The 19885-nt window shown below is 40.9% G+C and overlaps 1 protein-coding gene across 1 annotated transcript in view; it reads left to right on the plus strand.

Annotated features, from left to right (window-relative positions):
* LOC119846277 (complement C4-like) overlaps positions 1-19885 on the plus strand; it is a 106598-nt gene that overhangs the window by 20993 nt on the left and 65720 nt on the right. The window contains exons 6-14 of the mRNA XM_043505084.1: positions 1408-1493; positions 2879-2961; positions 3912-3999; positions 7166-7271; positions 7522-7645; positions 10022-10137; positions 11868-12035; positions 13358-13555; positions 17238-17429. Of these exons, the coding sequence (XP_043361019.1) occupies positions 1408-1493; positions 2879-2961; positions 3912-3999; positions 7166-7271; positions 7522-7645; positions 10022-10137; positions 11868-12035; positions 13358-13555; positions 17238-17429 (1161 nt within the window). The remainder of the gene's footprint in view (positions 1-1407; positions 1494-2878; positions 2962-3911; positions 4000-7165; positions 7272-7521; positions 7646-10021; positions 10138-11867; positions 12036-13357; positions 13556-17237; positions 17430-19885) is intronic.

Consider the following 19885-nt stretch of genomic DNA (forward strand, 5'->3'; position numbering starts at 1 on the left):
CAGAAAGTGAGAACAGGCATTTGCATGGCACTTTTTTAGCCAGCATTGCAAAGTATTTATGTGCCAGATATGCTAAACATTCATATGCCCCTTCGTGCTTCTGCCACCATTCCAGAGGACATGCTTCCATGCTGATGATGCTCATTAAATAAATAATGTGTTAATTAAATTTGTGACTAAACTCCTTAGGGAGAATTGTATGTCCCCTGCTCTGTTTTACGCGCATTCTGCCATATATTTCATGGTATAGCTGTCTTGGATGATGATCCAGGACATGTTCATATTAAGAACACTTTCACTGCAGATTTGACAAAACTCAAAGAGGGTACCAATGTGAAATTTCTAAAGATAGCTACAGCACTCGACCCAAGATTTAAGAATCTGAAGTGCCTTCTAAAATCTGAGAGGGATAAGGTATGGAATATGCTTTCAGAAGTCTTAAAAGAGCAACACTCTTATGCGGAAACTACAGAACCTGAATCACCAGCAAAAAAAATCAACCTTCTGTTGGTGGCATCTGACTCAGATGATGAAAATGAACATGCATCAGTCCAAAGTGCTTTGGATTCTTATCGAGCAGAACCCATCATCAGCATGGACACATGTCCCCTGGAATGGTGGTTGAAGCATGAAGGGACATATGAATCTTTAGCACATGTGGCATATAAATATCTTGCGACGCCGGCTACAACAGTGCCATGAGAATGCCTGTTCTCACTTTCAAGTGACATTGTAAACAAGAAGCAGGCAGCGTTATCTGCTGCAAATGTAAACTAACTTGTTTGTCTGAGTGATTGGCTGAACAAGAAGTGGGACTGAGTGGACTTGCAGGCTTTAAAATTTTACATTGTGATTAATTTTTGTAATCGCTTGACAGCCCTAGTATTACCAAATTGGTTGAGACTTGAACCTGTAAGTAGATGAGAAAGGCTCTGTTAGTTTCCCATCCAGGTCTCATGGGGGGGATTGTTTAAAAGTATATCCTTAAATATAAGGTAAAGAACAATAATTATATTAAGACATGCAGCATATGGCTGTTTGCGTAGCCTAGGACTAGTTCTGTGCACCATCATGTTGGAACCTTGGGTCCAATTTCTTCCTTCCTTCCTAGGTCAGAAAGGGCAGGGAGGACTGTCAGGGCAATTTATTGTGTCACTTAGCAGTAATTCTTCCAGTCAGAGGAGAAGTCATGTATACAGGCTGTGAAGAGAATCTGATATAGTCCTTCTCGGTCCTAAGTGGAGTATGGAGGTAGGGCAGAAAAGTGGAATCCTAAAGAAAGGAAAAATTAGAGCAATCTTACTTTTTCCCCCTCTCCAGGATCTAGATGCAAACTTCAGCTCATGACACAAATGTTTCATTCTGAGGGTATGAGCTGTATCTTTGTTTTTGTTTTTTCCTCGATAGAATTCAAAAGGAATGGTGGTTAAAAAATCAGCGTTGCAGACAAAACCAATGACCAATGGACATTTTGTGATACCTGACATTGCAGAGTAAGTTACTATGGCATAATCTTCAATGTTTCAACATATCAAAATTACTACTATTATTATTTAGGAGCATCAGAAATTTCTTCAAACTAAAAGTGGCTAGAGAGATACACAGTCTCATTTTGGGAACAATTTTCCCTTTTTCACCAAGTATCGTTTCGTTTTGTCATCCTTTGTTAGAGCAGGAAGAGGAATATAGGACGGTGTGTTACACATTGCCCTTTCCCCCGTGAAATTCAGACAAGATCAAGTGGATTTTAACCATTTATTGAAAACTACAATAGGATCTAAATATATGCTTGTAGGCTACAATTACAGCAAGTAAGGGAAATCTCACTCCCTGCTGGGTCTAACGGGGCGTATCAGCTACAGCTTTTTCTCTGTCTATAGTCTGTCATGCCTCCATCACACAGCACATGGAGAAGCTCTTAACACACCCATATATATATACTAGGCTACTCATGCACTCTGTCACATGCACATACACAGCATGTCTATACATGTCCAGCCCTGACTCCCCCTACTGCTGGAAAACATGAAACACATACTAAAAAGATAAACCTTAAAAACAAGCTGGCTAAAGGTTCCTCACCCCGAGGACACAGAGTGGGGCGCTACAGTCCCGTAACAGGTGAAGGAAATGTTTCTGCTTTGATTACATTCAAACACAGCTATGGCATCCTTTTAGAAAATGGCAGGAAATGATGGCCCAGTCATGTGTGGCCCTGAGATCCTTGTGGAAGACACCTTGATCCTTACAAGAGCCAGCTCAACCGTTTAGTGCTTATATGGTGCTGCTATCTGTATTCCAAATGATTAAGGCCCCAATTCAGCAAACTGCTTAATTGTAATCATTTGCTTAAATCTATCCCTCTTTAGTATAGCACTTATGTTTAAGCATTTGTTTAGTACATGCTTGAATCCCATTGATTTCAATGAGACTTAAGCATGTGCTTAAAGTTAAAGGTGCTTAAATGGTATGCTGAATTATTTAGAGCTCATAGCATGAAGATTGCTTCTTGCGAATATATTGTGACTGTCTTCTTCATATAGCTTTTTAACGGGTAATCTGTGTTCCACATAGTTTGCAACATGGTAATTTATTGGCTTGTTCCTCACGCTCTCCAAAGTGTCTATTTCAATCCAGACTGCAATGCTTCAGAGAGATGTTTATGGGCTTCCCATCAGTAAAGGGAAAGTAAAATGAAGGAAATTCATTCTTAGGGGATGAAAACAAAGGAAGGAAGCAGAGACTGGTGTTTGGTTTCAACTGCTGGGGTTTGGTTTTTTCCTTATTCTATTTAGCAATACATTAAATATGTTTAAATTGCTTTGAAAATCTATTGAGTAAGAGAAACTTTCCCCTTTCTATTTAATCTGAACACTAGTCCTGGAAACTGGAAAATCCTGGCCTGGTTTGATGAGTATGAGATGTCCAATAGTTCAACTGAATTTGAAGTTAAAAATTATGGTAAGCTAATGTTTAATTTGGAGTATGAGTACGTGAAGTTCTGACTATATCTCAGCGAAGTATCTTGTTGAGCTTAGATATTAGATCTTCTAGATAACTGAGGGCCAAATGGGCTTGATAGGCAGTGACCCAAGTAGGAGGTGGTGTTAACCATTCTTCGAGCAGCACTTTGTGGGATTATACCTCAATGAGGTATAATCTCTCGCTGAGTTAACTGGTGCATATGGTAGCGTGCAGTCTCTACCATCCATTAAGATGATGATGGTTACTCACCCCAGTGTGTCTGAATTGCTGTGTGGGCCAGTGCAGTGTGTGTGTGTGTGTGTGTGTTGGGGGGCAGTGATGGGAGGTAGCAGGGTAGTGGCTCTACCCTCTCTAGAGTGCCTTGGGCTCAAATTGATGCACGGAGAAACAGTCTCGACACTTGACTGAATCAATCCATATGCAAGGTGCTTGAATTGGGAAGAATTTGCACCCTCTCATCCCTAGGCACCCATGTAGGGGCCAACCACGATCTGACCCTTAGTGAACTGGAGGATTTTATAATGAATGTACTTTGGTGAGGAACAGCTGACTCTAAGGGTATCACTCAGCCAGCGGGCCTGATTCTAATCTCACATATATTTTACACATGTGAAGTATCATTGACTTCAGTGGATGTAAATCAGTATTTGTGAGATCAGGCTCCTGTCCAGAGTCTATCTGTCTCTATGCCATTGTAATATAGCTCCAACTATTGGTTAGCAAGAGGGCTCACAAAGACTTGCTCTGCCTTTGCCTAAAGCTTAAATGGAGACTTCAACTTTCTCTGCACACCTCTCAGTACAGGAACAAAGAGCTGCCAATTTTTCCAAAGCCTTGTGCATTACAAACTCTCAGGAGTTGAAGGCACATTTGAAATGTGAACTTTTTTAGATGTGATCTTTATTTTTTGTGTTGTTTTTGTACAGAGCTTCCATCTTTTGAAGTCAAACTTATCCCATTTGAGCCATACTACCATATTTGGAACAAGACCTTTACATTTGATATTTATGCAACGTAAGTATATTTTAATAGTGTCTTTTTTATGAAGTTTGGGGATAAGAAAAAGTGAACTCTGTCACTTCCTCCAATCCTTGTAATTAATAATTAAATTAATCCATAAGACAGGAGAGGCAATTGAATTGTTAGCAAATGCATCTTTTGGGGTCCCAAGTTTGAAGACTGAATGCTTTCAAGCCATATGAGATGTTAAAATGCACTGGTTTCAGTGTCTTGACGGAATTAATAATTGTATGTTGCTTAATTTAACCATTTAAATAACCAAATCTTTTTTTAAATTGTTTGTTTTCTAGTTTAGATGCTTAGATACCAGGTTGATGAGGGCCACGTGGGTACCCAAATAGACAGCTATTAGATTTTTTACATTGTTATGGATCATATACTTCTCATAATTCTTGTTTCTGTGTACATGCTGCAGGTCATCTAACATCTGATCCTGTATAATAGAAATCAATTAGAGATTTTCCACTAACTTTAGTGGGAACAGGCTCTGGTTTTTCTCAAGCATTTCTCCTTCAATCTTCCATATTCTGATCCTTTCTCTCAGTCTCTTCTTTCTTGAAACACTGCTGTGAAATGCTGCTTCTGTGCTAATGAGATGCAGTCTGATAAAGAAAGAAACAGGGCTTTGTGCCTTTCTTTATGAGTTATAGAAGAGATGAAGATGAGAGAGATTTATTTCTGGGTTGCTAGTTCAACAGGTTCCTAAGACAACCAGGGATAATTATTTTTAATTAAATGAAAAATCAGCAAGTATAAGAGTTAGCAACATTCTAAAGCCCAGTAACTTATGATTTATATAGAGATGGACCTCAGCTGTTAGTTCAGACCCAAATTTGAACTTTTCCCAAAGCTCAGTGGTGTTTGGATCTCATAGCTTGATTTGGGCCAACTTCTAATTTTAGAATAATGACATCAACCTTAAGACCCCTCCAATAAGCAAAGAATGATGATGATGAAAACAGATGAGCAATGTTTGCTATTTATTTAAAAATAAGTAGCATTAATACAGTTTCTTAGACATTACCTTCTCATACACAGGTTTCAAGCAGAGACTGGCAGAACCAAGAGCAGTTCAGATCTAAGTTCTATTTTACCAAAACCCTGAAAATTCAGTGATGTTCAGAGAAATGATTCTGTTTTTAGGCCATCTGTCATCTGAATTGGAAATGCTGGTCCTACATTAGCAGTTACTGTAGGGTTGATCTTTTAAGCAGAGAGTCTCAGAAATTTGGTGTTTCTTTACTTGCTATATCAATCTTAGGCACTTATATGCTCCATCACTGTAGTATATAAGAACCTCATAATTTTAACACCACTGTGAGGTAGAGCAGTGTAGCATAGTCGGCACTCACCTATCATGAGGGCCCCCTCTGGTTGGGTGTGTCCGCGGTCTTTAAACCAGTTCAGCCCTGGTATGGGGCTGTATCCCCAGTGCTTCCTCCCTGGAGACCCTATCTTCCTGCAGCCCTCCACAGGCTCCGTCCCTACTAAGTGTCCATAGCCAGATGGGAGCTCCTTCATTGCTCCCCCGGACCCTGCTAGCAAACTGTCTTTGGCTCAAACCTAGCAGCCAGCCAGAAGCCTCTTGCTCCCCTGAGTCCCTGCCATCCGTTGTGCTGCAGTTCTCTCCACCAGCCAGGCATTTAGTTGTTTCTTCTCCAGCTTCTAGCAGCAACTAACTGCTGCTATGTTCTGCAGCTCCATTTATATGGCCCTCCTGGGTCCTGATTGGCTGCTTCCCCCCTGCAGCCTCTCTAGCCTGCTTGGAGCACCTTTCCACTGCTCCTTTCCTGGGATGGGTGTGGTAGACTTCTGAGGCCTCCAGCAGGGGCCCTTTGGGCCTAGACCACCCCATCACTGGCAGTGTCACAGTTCCAGGGTAACTGCATCTGTATTCCCTGTCTGTGATCCCTCAAGGGCACCCACTTAAGGTTTCTCTCTCCCATCATCACCTCTTTTGTGTGAAGATCTGCATGTGTCTCCCTTCTGACCAGGGTTTTAAGGCTGCACAGCCTCCTGCCTTACATTGTGATATTCCCAGCAAACCAGTCTGCCTCAAGACCAGCACCTGTGCTTTGCTTTTTCTCTGAGGGCTGTGACCAGTGTATTGCCAGCAGTTATAGGTTTCCACACAACTCCTTCTAGGCAAGATATTTATTCTTAAGATGAAAGCATAAGAGACAAAACATATTAAAATTATAAAAGCTCCAATGTGCATGCTCAAAACTTACGAGAAGTCACCCATCAGTCTTCTGGGCCCAAGTAAGCCAAAGTCTTTCCAACCCTTTTTCAAGATGAGATCCTTGCACAGGTTCAGAGAGAAGGCCCCGTATGAGTTCAATCTAATCTTTTTGTACTAAAAACCCTTTCTTTGTTTCCTTGTCTCTGGAAAACCCAGTCTGAACCAGTATATATGAGACTCTCCAGGGTAGTACATCTCTATGGTTGTTTAGTCTCAATGACTCACCTTAATCACTCCCCACTCTTTTTTGGTTCCTGTAAAATATGTGGTAATCCTGCCCCACAGAGTAGAACACAATGATACAGAATCCATACAGAAACGGAATAGCGTGACCCCACAGATACTGCATGGAGTTGCAATATCATTCACAGGCAGTGCTATGAGCCCCTTTTTACAGATGAGGAACTGAGGTGCAGAGGCCAGATCTACACTACAAGGTTATGCTGGCAGAGCCATGTTGGCCAGGACTGTGAAAAAAGCACACCTCTGACTGACATTGCTATGCTGGTAACCCCCACTCTCCATGTAGATGTAGCTATACCAACAAAAGGAGACTTTTCGCCAGTATATGCTGTGTCTCCTCCAGGGGGCTCTGCTGGTAGCTCTATACTGGTGTAGCTGTATCGTTAAAGCCTCTGTAGTGTAGACTAGCTCAGGGACTAAGCGACGCATCTAAGGTGTGCACTTTGTATGTCTACAGCTTTCTACATGAAGCTGTCAAAGATTATCATATGTATAGCACTAGTTACTAGAGCTGTATTTCAGTTCTAAATACTCAGTTACCATGGCACAATACTAACACAAATTACTAGGTAAAGGGACTCTTTCGTTTCATGTTCATTAGCAAGCACACATTAGGTTGTCTACTGTATGAATATTACTATAATTATTGTTGCTTCATTCTTTTTCCTATTAAAGGCATTCTTATGCAAAAGGGGTAGATGGTGTTGCATATGTGCGATTTGGCATAATAGAGGAAACTGATAAAAAAATCTTTCTCCCAGGCCTGGAACAACAGCCTTCAGTAAGTACAACCTACTAGAAATGATTATTGTATATGATTGAATATTGAATCATATTAAATATTAGTTCAGTGGAGCTATGTCATTTTATACCAGTTGAGTTCAATATTGTTGAGATTCGTGGAAATGAAATAGCAAATGGCCTTAAAACACTGGCCTTTGTATTATTACAGTCAGTTTACTGGAAGTGCAACATAACCTTTAAATCTAATACCATTCAAAGGCAATAATATTTTTCCATCTTGATTTTAGATACAAAATGGAAAAGGAACAGTCACGTTAAGTACCAAATCTTTGGAAGAAAAAATAACAAAAAACATTACTGCTTTGGAAGGGCATTTTTTATATGTCTCTGTTACAGTTATAGAAACTGCAAGTAAGTAAACTAAGCATTTGCTGATGTAATCTACAACATTTTCATTGATCTTTTCCCAGTACAATTCTCATTGGGTGAAATCTTGGTCCATGGAACTTCTTTTCACTGCACATTAACACAGGTGCTTATTTGACTGTAGTTCACATACATTATGTCTATGCTGCAGGCTTTATCATGTGTTCTTATCCTTGTTTTATGCCCACCCCTCACACCACCATCCACACACACTATCCTAAAGCATGTGCTTATATGAGCCTTGAACCCATGTTTGCTTGCACAGCTGGGGGATGGGTTAAAGCCCACATTTTGCTGTAAGGCATGCTTCAAACTGTCCACTTTGCAGTGAGGATACAGCTGTAGCCAAGCTTGTGTTCAGATAGTCCTCCAATACTATACCACATTCCCAGGTCCTGTATGTTTCAGCTCTTCTTCCTAGTCACTTCCTACTTGCCTCCCATGCACCAGAAGCTACTTGTCAGTCAATGTTTAACTCTTCATTCCACTCAGCCTTTTCCATTTCCTGCTCAGCCCAACTCTGCAAAACAGCTCCACGTTATGGTCAACACCCAGCATGCTGCTAGCTGGCCAAAGGAGCACGCCACAGTTCTGGTTAAGTAGTGGTGTGAGCACAGCAGGGAGCATGATTTTGGGAGCAACACCAGAAATATCCACTTGTCTGAGAACATCTCAAAGAGGCTAGTGAAGATGGGACTGCTGTTCAACGCAGGTAGTGCATTAAACATCTAAAGACCTTCTACCGCAAGGCAAAGGTTAGCAAATCACCATCTACCTTCCCTTGTTAGGAAGGAGTTTGACTGGGGACTCACCATGGTCCCAAGCACAGAGCCCATAGACCTACTGACAAGCTTCTGAGCAGGAGTTTTGAGACCACTGGCAATGGCACCGGAGTAGACCACGGCAGAACATGGGGCGGAGTCACAGGAACAGACTGTGGTGCTGGAACAAGTCTTAGATAAGGCCCCGCAGCCAGATGGGCTAAGGGGTATCCCAAGGCTATATTCCAAGGACCTGTGCATACTGCAACACTCAGAGCCGTGTGATATGCCGCAGCAGTCTTACTGCCGCACACAAGTGAGTACAGCATCAATGTGGACGCAATAGTTTGAGTGGTTTTTCACAGTGTGGCTGCTCTCACTCATGCTGGGCTGACATGAGAGAATTAACTGGAGTGTAGATCTCTTGAGTTAACTCTACAGTGAAGACATACCCATGGAAGCCAATGGCAAAACTCCCATTGACTTCAATAGGGCCGGGATTTCATCCATCATGTTTTATTGTCCGCTTAGCACAATTGAAAGAGAGCTAGATAATATATATGCTCATACTTGCTATAATTTAGTCTGAGTCTTAACATTGTGGACACATTGTGCATATAATGGCATACACAGCTGATGAACTTTATTCAGCAGGGGTTGACCCTGAGAGCACACAAGTGACAAATAGATAGAATATAGAAGGGTTTTTTTCCCCCTCTCCTCACTAGCCACACTGAATTTTGGCTAGGAATGTATCAGCTTTTTTGCAGCAAGAAGGAGATCCGGCCAAAACCAGTGAATGATAATGCTGGATGAGCAGGAACTGACTGCGAAGTTATAAAGATTTGAACCTGCAAAATAAAATATCAAACAAGCATAAAAGTATTAGAAGTATTTGCCAGAAAAGAAAACTCTCCTTCCAGAATGTTAGAGACCTGATGTCTGATTCTTCCACGATTACTCACGCTGAGTAAGGCCTGCTTTTTTGAGTACTCCCAATAGAACTAATTATCGAGAAAAGAACTACTCAAAGGGAATGAGAGTGGTGGAATCAAGCCCCTAGTAAAAAATGAAGCTCTGAAAGGGCTAGAGTCCACCCTCCTGACGTTGAGTAATATCTTTAACAGTAAAGAAATATCACCTGCCTGCTATCAATTCACATAAATGATAAATGTATTACTGTTAACCTAAATGTTTTCTTCCCCCCAAGCTGTTCTCTGCACCACATTCCCTCAGCAATGACAGCAAGAGGGATGTGAGCAGGGGGTGTACAATGTTCAGAAGGGAAGGGAAAACTGGGTTGTATATGTGTGGAGGAAGATGGAGATCAGGAAGGCTGAGGAGTGCACACTGGCAATGCAACCCAGCTTCATTGGCTATGTGGAGTGGCTGCTTCACATGACTGAAGAGCAGCCTGAGCATACTAAGGAATCCAAGGCCAAGAAAAGTAATATTCCATTATAAACTAAGCTGTGAGTCTTTGGAAATGAAGGCTTAGCTTCATTCACTTCTGTTGTACTTTAGTTTTCTTCATTTGTGGATGCCTTTTAACATTTGTATGGGAGTAAAAAATGTCTTGGGCCATGTTTGCTATTAATAGGCGGTGAAATCCAGGAGGAAGAACTCAGTAATGTGAAGTTTGTCAAATCTCCTTATAGTATAGACCTGTCCAACACCAAACAATATTTTGTGCCTGGGGCACCTTTCTCCATTGTGGTAAGTAATGTTTAGTTTGCAGTAGCTGCTTTCTTCCATTATCAGGGACTCATCTAGCAGCTGTTCTGCCCATAGAATTCCCAGCTGCTTCCATGGGATTTCTTTGTGAGGAGTACCTGGCAGGTATAGGCCCAAAATGTTGCTGGCTATCTCTGTTCATTTTCTGGTTTTATCTTTCTGAGTTCATAGAGCCATAGGTGGGTGGAGAGTAGAAAATATAGAACTTCTCTTTAAGAAAGGAACTAGGGATACAATGGTACACCTCAAGCCTTCAAAAGCTATGAGACAGTGCCCGCTCCCCCCAAAAAATCATGAAATTGGCTTACAAATCCAGAGATTTTTAAAATAAAAGTTGGTTTCTTTTCATTTGTCTTCTGGCTTTTGAGCTGGCAGGGTTAATGTTTTCAAATTTTTCAGCACAGCTATCACAGCTAGAAACTTAGTGTGTGGGTGGCTGTCTGTCTGTCTGTTATGGAAGCTGAAATTCTCATATAATCACTTGTCTCCAAGGCCTAAGTGATTACATATGCTACTCCTGGGGGAATTCTGCACCAAAAAAATAAAATTCTGCAAAATTCTGCATATTTTATTTGTGAAAATAACACAATATAATCATGTCAGTTACAATTATTTTGATGATTTATTTAAAAATGCCTTTCAAAAAGTATGTCTATAACAATACAGACAACAAAAAAGATTCATGAAATTTTTTTTTGACAAACAGATTCCTTACTAGGCATATGAGTCATAGTTTATTTAATCTACAATACAGAAACGTATTTCCCACACCCAGAAGCAATGCAAAGGCTTGGGGGAGTCAGGGGTAATGGAGGAGTTGAGGGAGGAGGAAGTAATTGCTGGGAATGAGCCTGGAAGTGAACCTGAAGGGTTGCTAGGTGTACGTGGGAGAAGTATGGAACAGGGTTTTTTGGGGGGGAAGGGATTGTTAGGGAGTTGAGGAGCCTTCCTTTTGCAGACCCTGGCTGACCCCTAGCCTTTTCCAGTCAGTCAGGCACATCTACCCCCATCCCCATGTGTCCCTGCACCCCCACTCAGCCACCCCTGTCCCCATGTGTCCCTGCCCCCCATCTCCATGTAGGCCTGTACCCCAATTCAGCCATCCCCCACAATGTGTCTCTGCATCTTCCTGTCCCCATGTGCCCCTGCACCACTATTCCAGGCTGTTTCTACCACTAGCCCTTCTGAACCCCAGTCTGTGATCCCCCAGCAGCCCTATGTGACACTCTCTGTCCGTCTCTTGCTTCCTCACATGGCCCCATAGGCAGGGCGCTGTGAGGAACATACCCTTTGCTCTCTCCCCATCAGCTGTTGACTGCTACAGCTGGTGAGCTGGCTGCCTCTGTTCTGGTGCCAGAGCAGCCCCTGGTGGATGAAAGGCATAACTGCTGTGCCTCTCCGGCAGAATGTATTTTCTGTGGAGAAAAAAACATCTGCAGGGCACATGAATTCTGCACTTGTGCAGTGGTGCAGAATTCCCCCAGGAGTGATATGTGCTTAGGAGAGTGCTGGCACAACAGATAATCTGGGTGTAGTTGTTTGATACTAGTTGGTAACAAGATGAAGTCACCTCCTGTTTCTCCCTCCCAATGGTCAAATTTCCAAATAATAATTTTTAAGGATTTATATTTCCTATTGGTTTAAAATATCTTTCCTTGTTTTAAGATTTTATTTTCACCCTGTCATTTGCCTGTGGAAATTTTCCCCAATAGGCATCTATAACTTCTGCTGATGGTTCTCCTGCTGCTGCCGTGTCTGTTACTGCAACTCTTACCCGAGATAGAAAAGACCCAAAGAAAAAGACTGCACTTTCTAGTAAAGAAGGTCTAGTATCCTTTGTATTCAACATTCCTCGTGCTGCAGAGAAGCTACAAATAATGGTAAAAAAAATTGCTAGACAAACTTTTACAATGTTTTTACAGAAAATTAATGTCCAGAATATTTTTGATGGAAGCTGCAAGGCAACTGCAACATGATTCCTTACATCATATGAACATCTTTAGGAAAATTCCATTGAAGATGTTACATTAAGTAGGAGCCTGATGCTGTAAATCTTTATGCACTTGAATAGTTTCACTGATATGATTGAAACTACTTTTAGGATTGTTTGCATGGGCAAGGGTTGATTGACTCGGGCCCTAAAGTTGCATTGTAAAATAGTTTGTATGGTTAGCTAGACTGTAATCTTCTCAGGGCAGGGATCCGTTCTTTGTTTTCCCTGTACAGCATCTGTGCTGTACAAATGTTAAATACTAATAGTAGTGTATTTGTGCTCGGTTTGTGTTAGGCAAATTTTGTCAAAATATAGCTTCCACTTTCACACAATGGCAGAAATGGTGGGCAAAATCCTGAGGTCACTATGCATTTTGTTCTTGGGCAAACTCCTGAATACAAAGGGTACATCTATACTTGAACTGGAGGTGTAATTTCTATCTTGCGTAAACGTACATGTGTTAGCTTTGATCAAGTTAATATGCTAAAAATAGCAGTGTAACCACAGCGGTATGAGTGGCAGGATTGCTTAGCCACTTGAGCAACTACCTAGGTCCTCAGATGGGATTGTACTCCAATGGATAGCCTATCCTGCTGTCTGTGCTACTGCAGCCACACTTTTTGTAGCATGCTAGGTCAATAAAAGCTACTGTGTCTGCATCTGGAAATTGCCCTCTAGCTGCAGTGTAGATGGATCCAGAGTCAACCTCTGATGTCAGTGACGCTGCATGCAGGTGCAGGGGTCTTCCTCCAGAGTCATTTGTAGGATAGACATGACTTGATTCATAGCAAATGGGGAAGGGGTGGGGAGAGAAATGACAAAAGACAGATCAGCAAGATCACAAAGCTACTTTAGCATAGTCATCTACGCATTTGAATGGTTGTTAATTTTATTTTCAAAATACTTATTATTAATCATTATTAAGCCACTTAGTGTGGATGTCACTGAGCAAGCTACTCTAGAAAAATATCAAAGACAAAAATAGCAACAGCAAAATAAGCAATGAGAGAGAATCAGGTTATAGAATTGTTGTTCTTGTTTTGAAATCACCAAGCTCTGCAAACAAGCTCCTAGACTTAGTGCATTGTGGTGACACAATTCACCCTCCAGTGTTTTCCAGGTGACTTGGTGATACATGAATTAACAGTGGCACCTGATATTGTCTCTTAATTGGCATGCTGCTTGCTCTGTCCTTTTCTTTCTTCACAGGTGAGGGCTGAGGAGGGGAAGCCTGGCATGGAATCAGCCGGAACCAAAACCACTGCTGAGAGATACCAGTCTGCTACCCAGAACTACCTTAGTATCAGCATTCCACATGCTGTCATTGCACCTGGAGATACTTTACGTGTTACCTTGAAGGATGTCCACCAGTCCAGCAGCAATGCCATTGACTATTTCTATTACATGGTTAGAAATATGACTGTGACAACAATACTTTGCATTAGAACAGATCATTTTGCAGTTTATAAATCTTCACAACTGACCTTTTTTAGGTTGCGAGAAAAGCATGTTAACGTAAGATGCAGCTTTGGAGGAGGTCTAGTGCAAAGAGATCCATACTCGTGGTATTTTTAGATCTTTTTTGACTCCATATACTTTAATTGAAGTGAAAGATACCAGCTTGAGAACTTTAGAAACTGGAGTCTTAGGAAGAAAAATTCCATGATCTCCTGACTTTCCTAAGTTTGGGCCAAATTTATGCCCCCTTTTACCAGATCTGAATTTGGTTGTTAAAACTGCAATAAGCCCAGATTTTCTTTTTTAAAATTTAGTCTTTATAGTCCTGATTCTTATTTACACTCGGGCCCCTTTACATCACTCTTTCAGTGTAGAGGAGCCTTAAAATCAGCAGAAAAGTATATGTGCATAAATGAGAATCAGGTCCTATGAGTTTAAAATGCAGTCATATTGCTGGCGTTCTTTAATGCCTTGCAGTGTCTCTACCAGATAAATGGTTCTCATTTTACAAGTAAAACTATCCTTCTGTAAAACTCACCTGGGATCCCAAAGTCCAGCTAGTCCTTTCTAGCTAGTGCATCATTACCTGCAACTAGAGCTGGCCAGGAATGTTTTGACAAAACATTTTTCAGTGGAAATGATTTGTTGAAACTGATGCTTTTCACAGGAAAGGGTCAATTTTGATGAATTTCTGTTTTGAAATATTTTTGAAATGTGTTTTGAAATTGTCAAAATGTCCCATTTCAACATTTTCAAAATGAAAAGTTCCAGTTTTTTAGTTCAAAATATTTTTTGTTGAGAAATTTAAGTTTTTTAAAAAATAAAATTATATAAACACTGAAATGATATGTTTCAAACTTATGCGAAGCAACCCAAACTGAATTTTTTTTTTGGATTAACAGTTTGCTAAAATTTTTGAGATTTTTGGCTTTTTGTCCTGATTCAGGATGGAAAATTTCAAAATCTCAAACATTACCTTAGGATGGGAAAATAGTTTCTTGTTCAGGTCTGACTGAATCTGAGAGCATGTCTACACTACAAAATTAAGTTGCTCTAATTTACGTTTCAGAGTAGCAGCCGTGTTAGTCTGTATTCGCAAAAAGAAAAGGAGTACTGGTGGCACCTTAGAGACTAACAAATTTATTAGAGCATAAGCTTTCGTGAGCTACAGCTCACTTCATCGGATGCATTTGTTTTTTTCCACCAAATGCATCCGATGAAGTGAGCTGTAGCTCACGAAAGCTTATGCTCTAATAAATTTGTTAGTCTCTAAGGTGCCACCAGTACTCCTTTTCTTTTTGCTAATTTACGTTGGCATACAGCTGCCGCAGTAATTGCATAGCTTGTGCATGTCTACACTTTGCTCTTTGTGTTGGCTGTGTGCATCCTCACCAGGAGCACTTGCACGATTGAACTGTCAGTCCGGTGGCACCTTAAAGATTAACAAATTTATTTGAGCATAAGCTTTCATGTGTAAAAAACCCACTTCTTTAGATACAGATGAAGAAGTGGTTTTTTACCCATGAAAGCTTATGCCCAAACAAATCTTTTAGTCTTTAAGGTGCCACCGGACTCCTCGTTGTTTTTGTGGATTCAAACTAACACAGCTACCCCTCTGATACATGAACTGTCAGTGTGGGGAATTGTGGGGTGGCTTCAGAAATCCAGTCAATGTAAGCAACACAGGTCTGGTTTACACTGCAGAGTTAGGTCAAAGTAAGGCAGCTTATGTCAACCTAACTCTGTAAGCATCTAAAGCACTAAAATGTAGCTCCCACCTATGTAACTCGCCCACTACACTGACTTAATAACTCCATTCTGCAAGAGGTGTAGTGCTTAGGTCAATGTAGTTAGGCTGATGCAGTGTCAGCGTAGACACTGCTTTGCTTACATCAGCTGTTGCTGCCTTTCAGAAACTGTCCCACAATGCCCCACCCTGGTAATTAAATCAGTACAAGTTCTCCTGGTGAGACAGTCAACACAAGGAGCTTAGCGTGGACATGTAAAACTAATTCAACTGCACTGGCTGAACGTTGACATCCACAGTGTCTACAGTGACACTGTGTCGACCTAACTACATCAACATTGACTCTATGTCCCTTGTGAAAGTAGAGTTATTAAGTTGGTGTAGTGGGCAAATTACACTGGTAGGAGTGAAATTTTAGTGTAGACACTTACATAGCTAGGTCAACATAAGCTGCCTTGCATCGACCTAACTCTATAGTGTAGACCAGGGTTAAGACTGGAATTTAATGAACAATTCTCTTCATGATGCACAAGCCAGAAAACAATCTTGCTCAGTTTCTTGCAGCTTTTATTGACTCTGCAATGCTACTAAGTATAAAAAATATTTCTTTCATGAAAGTAAGCAGATCTGACTATGAATCAACTCAAAGAACAAATCAGTTGAATGACAAATATGTTCATTTTTTTAACCATAACTGCACTTTACAGCTGACATTTTCAAAGCTGTCCAAAGCATTTGGACACCCAATTACCATTGCATTTCAATGGGAATCAGATGTCCAAATGCTTAGACAGTTTTGAAGATCACAGTCCCAAGATTTACAAGTAAGATGTAAAGAAGAAACAATTTTATACCAGGATTAGAATACCTGCTACCCAGAACTACCTATACTACTAGTACTCTTGAAGTTCAATATCTGAAAGAAAGTTAAAACCTGTCTGAAAGGAGAAACTCCATTAGCTCATTTGTGAGGATCTCTGTTCTGCTTTTGCCATTTTAATGGCAAAAACCTGTATTGTTTTTTTAAGACTTCTGGCCAAATGACCCTATGTTTTTATTGTATCCTCTCTATTGTTGTTTTGAAAAGTGTCTAGCATCAGTTCAGGTAAAATCTTTTTCAACTCTTCCATCTATAAGGGCCTGATTCTGGCTTTCTTACAACTTTCTCTAGAAGTGCTTCAATTGAAATAAATAGAAGTATTTGCAGATAAAAGAATTAGCAAATGTAACAGTGGCTGAATCAAGACAAAGAGCCAGACTCTGATATTCTTACTCACACTGAGTAATATCTTATTCTGTCAGTGAAAGACCTATCCCCCCTCCAGCCCAATGTAAAAGACCCAGTGTCTCTATATCCTGCAGAAGGACAACCACAAGACTGCCTTCTAAAGTTTCTTTTGCAAGGTCGGGTACAGGGCTGTGCTGGGGATAGAGTTGGGAGTGAAGGAGTATGTCAGGGTGGACCCCCAGCGCACACATATGCATAAATTCTGGGAAGTGCTGCAGTTCTAAGGGCAGCCTTGCGATGCTACTGTAACTTAAACAGGCTACCAGGACTAAGTTATACTAGGGGACTACTCCAGCCCCAGGAGTTGCCCAGAATGACTCCATGAGGTCTCCCACGGAACTCAGAGGTTCTACTCATAGGCCATGAGTTGTGTGCTGTTCCTCTTTGAGGTGCAGCACCCAGCATCCCCCGATGAGTAGTACATTGACTTCAGTGGGAGAACTTATGGAGCTAGGTACAACTAAACCAGAAGAAAAGTTATCAGAATCTGGCCCTAAGTGACATGATTATTAAGTTTCATATTCCCTTTATGTAATACAGATTCTGTCATGATTGCACAGCATTTGATTTGTTTTGTATTTGCTTTTGAATTGCAGGTAGTGACAAAGGGGAAAGTTGAGGTTATGGGAAGGGTCCCGTACGCAAACAAGATAATCACCCTTGATGTTACTGAGAAAATGGTGCCTGCATTTCGCTTTATTGCTTACTACTTCATTAAAAATCAAGGCCACAGTGAGATTGTGGCCGACTCTGTGTGGCTAGACATTGTGGATGCCTGTGAAGGAAAGGTAATGACAAATAAAGGGATATTTATAGAGAACAAAAATAGAAAAGAGGTGAATAAGGTGGGATATGCTAGAGGTCTGTAAAATCATGAATGATGTGGAGAAAATGAATAGGGAAACATAGTATGCAAAGTCCTGGAAAAAATTTTGAAGGAGAAATTAGTTAAGGACATTGAAGTCAATGGTAAATGGGACAAAATACAACATGGTTTTACAAAAGGTAGATCGTGCCAAACCAACCTAATCTCCTTTTTTGAAAAAGTAACAGATTTTTTAGATAAAGGAAATGCAGTGGATCTAATTTACCTCGATTTCAGTAAGGCATTTGATATCGTGCCACATGGCAATTATTAGTTAAATTGGAGAAGATGGGGATCAATATGAACATCAAAAGGTGGATAAGGAATTGGTTAAAGGGGAGACTGCAACAGGTCCTACTGAAAGGTGAACTGTCAGGTTGGAGGGAGGTTACCAGTGGAGTTCCTCAGGGATCGGTTTTGGGACCAATCTTTTTTAATCTTTTTATTACTGACCTTGGCACAAAAAGTGGGAGTGTGCTAATAAAGTTTGCAGATGATACAAAGCTGGGAGGTATTGCCAATTCGGAGAAGGATCGAGATATTATACAGGAGGATCTGGATGACCTTGTAAACTGGAGTAATAGTAAGAGGATGAAATTTAATAGTGAGAAGTGTAAGGTTATGCATTTAGGGATTAATAACAAGAATTTTAGTTATAAGTCAGGGACGCATCAATTAGAAGTAACAGAAGAGGAGAAGGACCTTGGAGTATTGGTTGATCATAGGATGACTATGAGCTGCCAATGTGATATGGCTGTGAAAAAAGCTAATGCGATTTTGGGATGCATCAGGAGAGGCATTTCCAGCAGGGATAAGGAGGTTTTAGTACCATTATACAAGGCACTGGTGAGACCTCACCTAGAATACTGTGTGCAGTTCTGGTCTCCCATGGTTAAAAAGGATGAATACAAACTGGAGCAGGTACAGAGAAGGGCTACTAGGATGATCCGAGGAATGAAAAACTTGTCTTATGAAAGGAGACTTAAGGAGCTTGGCTTGTTTAGCCTAACTAAAATAAGGTTGAGGGGAGATATGATTGCTCTCTATAAATATATGAGAGGGATAAATACAGGAGAGGGAGAGGAATTATTTCAGCTCAGCACGAATGTGGACACAAGAACAAATGGGTATAAACTGGCCACCAAGAAGTTTAGACTTGAAATCAGACAAAGGTTTTTAACCATCAGAGGAGTGAAGTTTTGGAATAGCCTTCCAAGGGAAGCAGTGGGGGCAAAAGATCTATCTGGTTTTAAGATTCTACTTGATAAGTTTATGGAGGAGATGGTATGATGGGATAATGGGATTTTGGTAAGTAATTGATCTTTAAATATTCAGGGTAAATAGGACTAATCCCCTAAGATGGGATATTAGATGGATGGGATCTGAGTTACCCAGGAAAGAATTTTCTGTAGTATCTGGCTGGTGAATCTTGCCCATATGCTCGGGGTTTAGCTGATTGCCATATTTGGGGTGGGGAAGGAATTTTCCTCCAAGGCAGATTGGAGAGGCCCTGGAGGTTTTTCGCCTTCCTCTGTAGCATGGGGCATGGTTGACTTGAGGGAGGCTTCTCTGCTCCTTGAAGTCTTTAAACCATGATTTAAGGACTTCAATAGCTCAGACATAGGTGAGGTTTTTCATAGGAGTGGGTGGGTGAGATTCTGTGGCCTGCGCTGTGCAGGAGGTCGGACTAGATGATCAGAATGGTCCCTTCTGACCTTAGTATCTATGAATCTATGAATCTAAGAACTCGAGACACCTGGTGAAAATATTAGGCAGCATTTAAAACAAACAAAAGGAAGTATTTCTTCACACAATTTACAGTCAACCTGTGGAACTCATTGACATGGGATGTTGTGAAGGCCAAAAGTACAGCTGTGTTCAAAAAAGAACTAGATAAACTCATGGAGGATAGATCTACAATGGCTATTAGCCAGGATGGGCAGGGATGCAATTTAGGGCTGCAGGTGCCCTAAATCTCCAACTGCCAGAAGCTGGGACTGGACAACAGAGGAAGGAGTACTCAGAATTGTTCTGTGCTATTCTGTTCATTCCCTCTGAAGCATCTGGCACTGGCCACTGTCAGAAGACATGATACTGGACTAGATGGACCATTGGCATAACCCTGTATGGCTGTTCTTATATTCTAGAACAGGGGATGTTCATGAGCACCAGACAGTTAAAGCTAGAGGGTGAAAGTCATCATGGAAATCACTTTCATTAGAAATTAAATTATTAGAGATGATCCTTACTGCAAAGTACAGTAAGTAGCAGTAACAGATGGCATATATCTGGGAGATTATTCAGAATTAAGGCTGACAGGATATGATGAATTCAGTTACTCCTGTAAATGGCAAAAAAAGTTTACGGTTCTGTATTGGA

Source organism: Dermochelys coriacea, chromosome 1 (genome assembly GCF_009764565.3).
Source record: "Dermochelys coriacea isolate rDerCor1 chromosome 1, rDerCor1.pri.v4, whole genome shotgun sequence".
Classification (NCBI taxonomy): Eukaryota; Metazoa; Chordata; order Testudines; family Dermochelyidae; genus Dermochelys; species Dermochelys coriacea.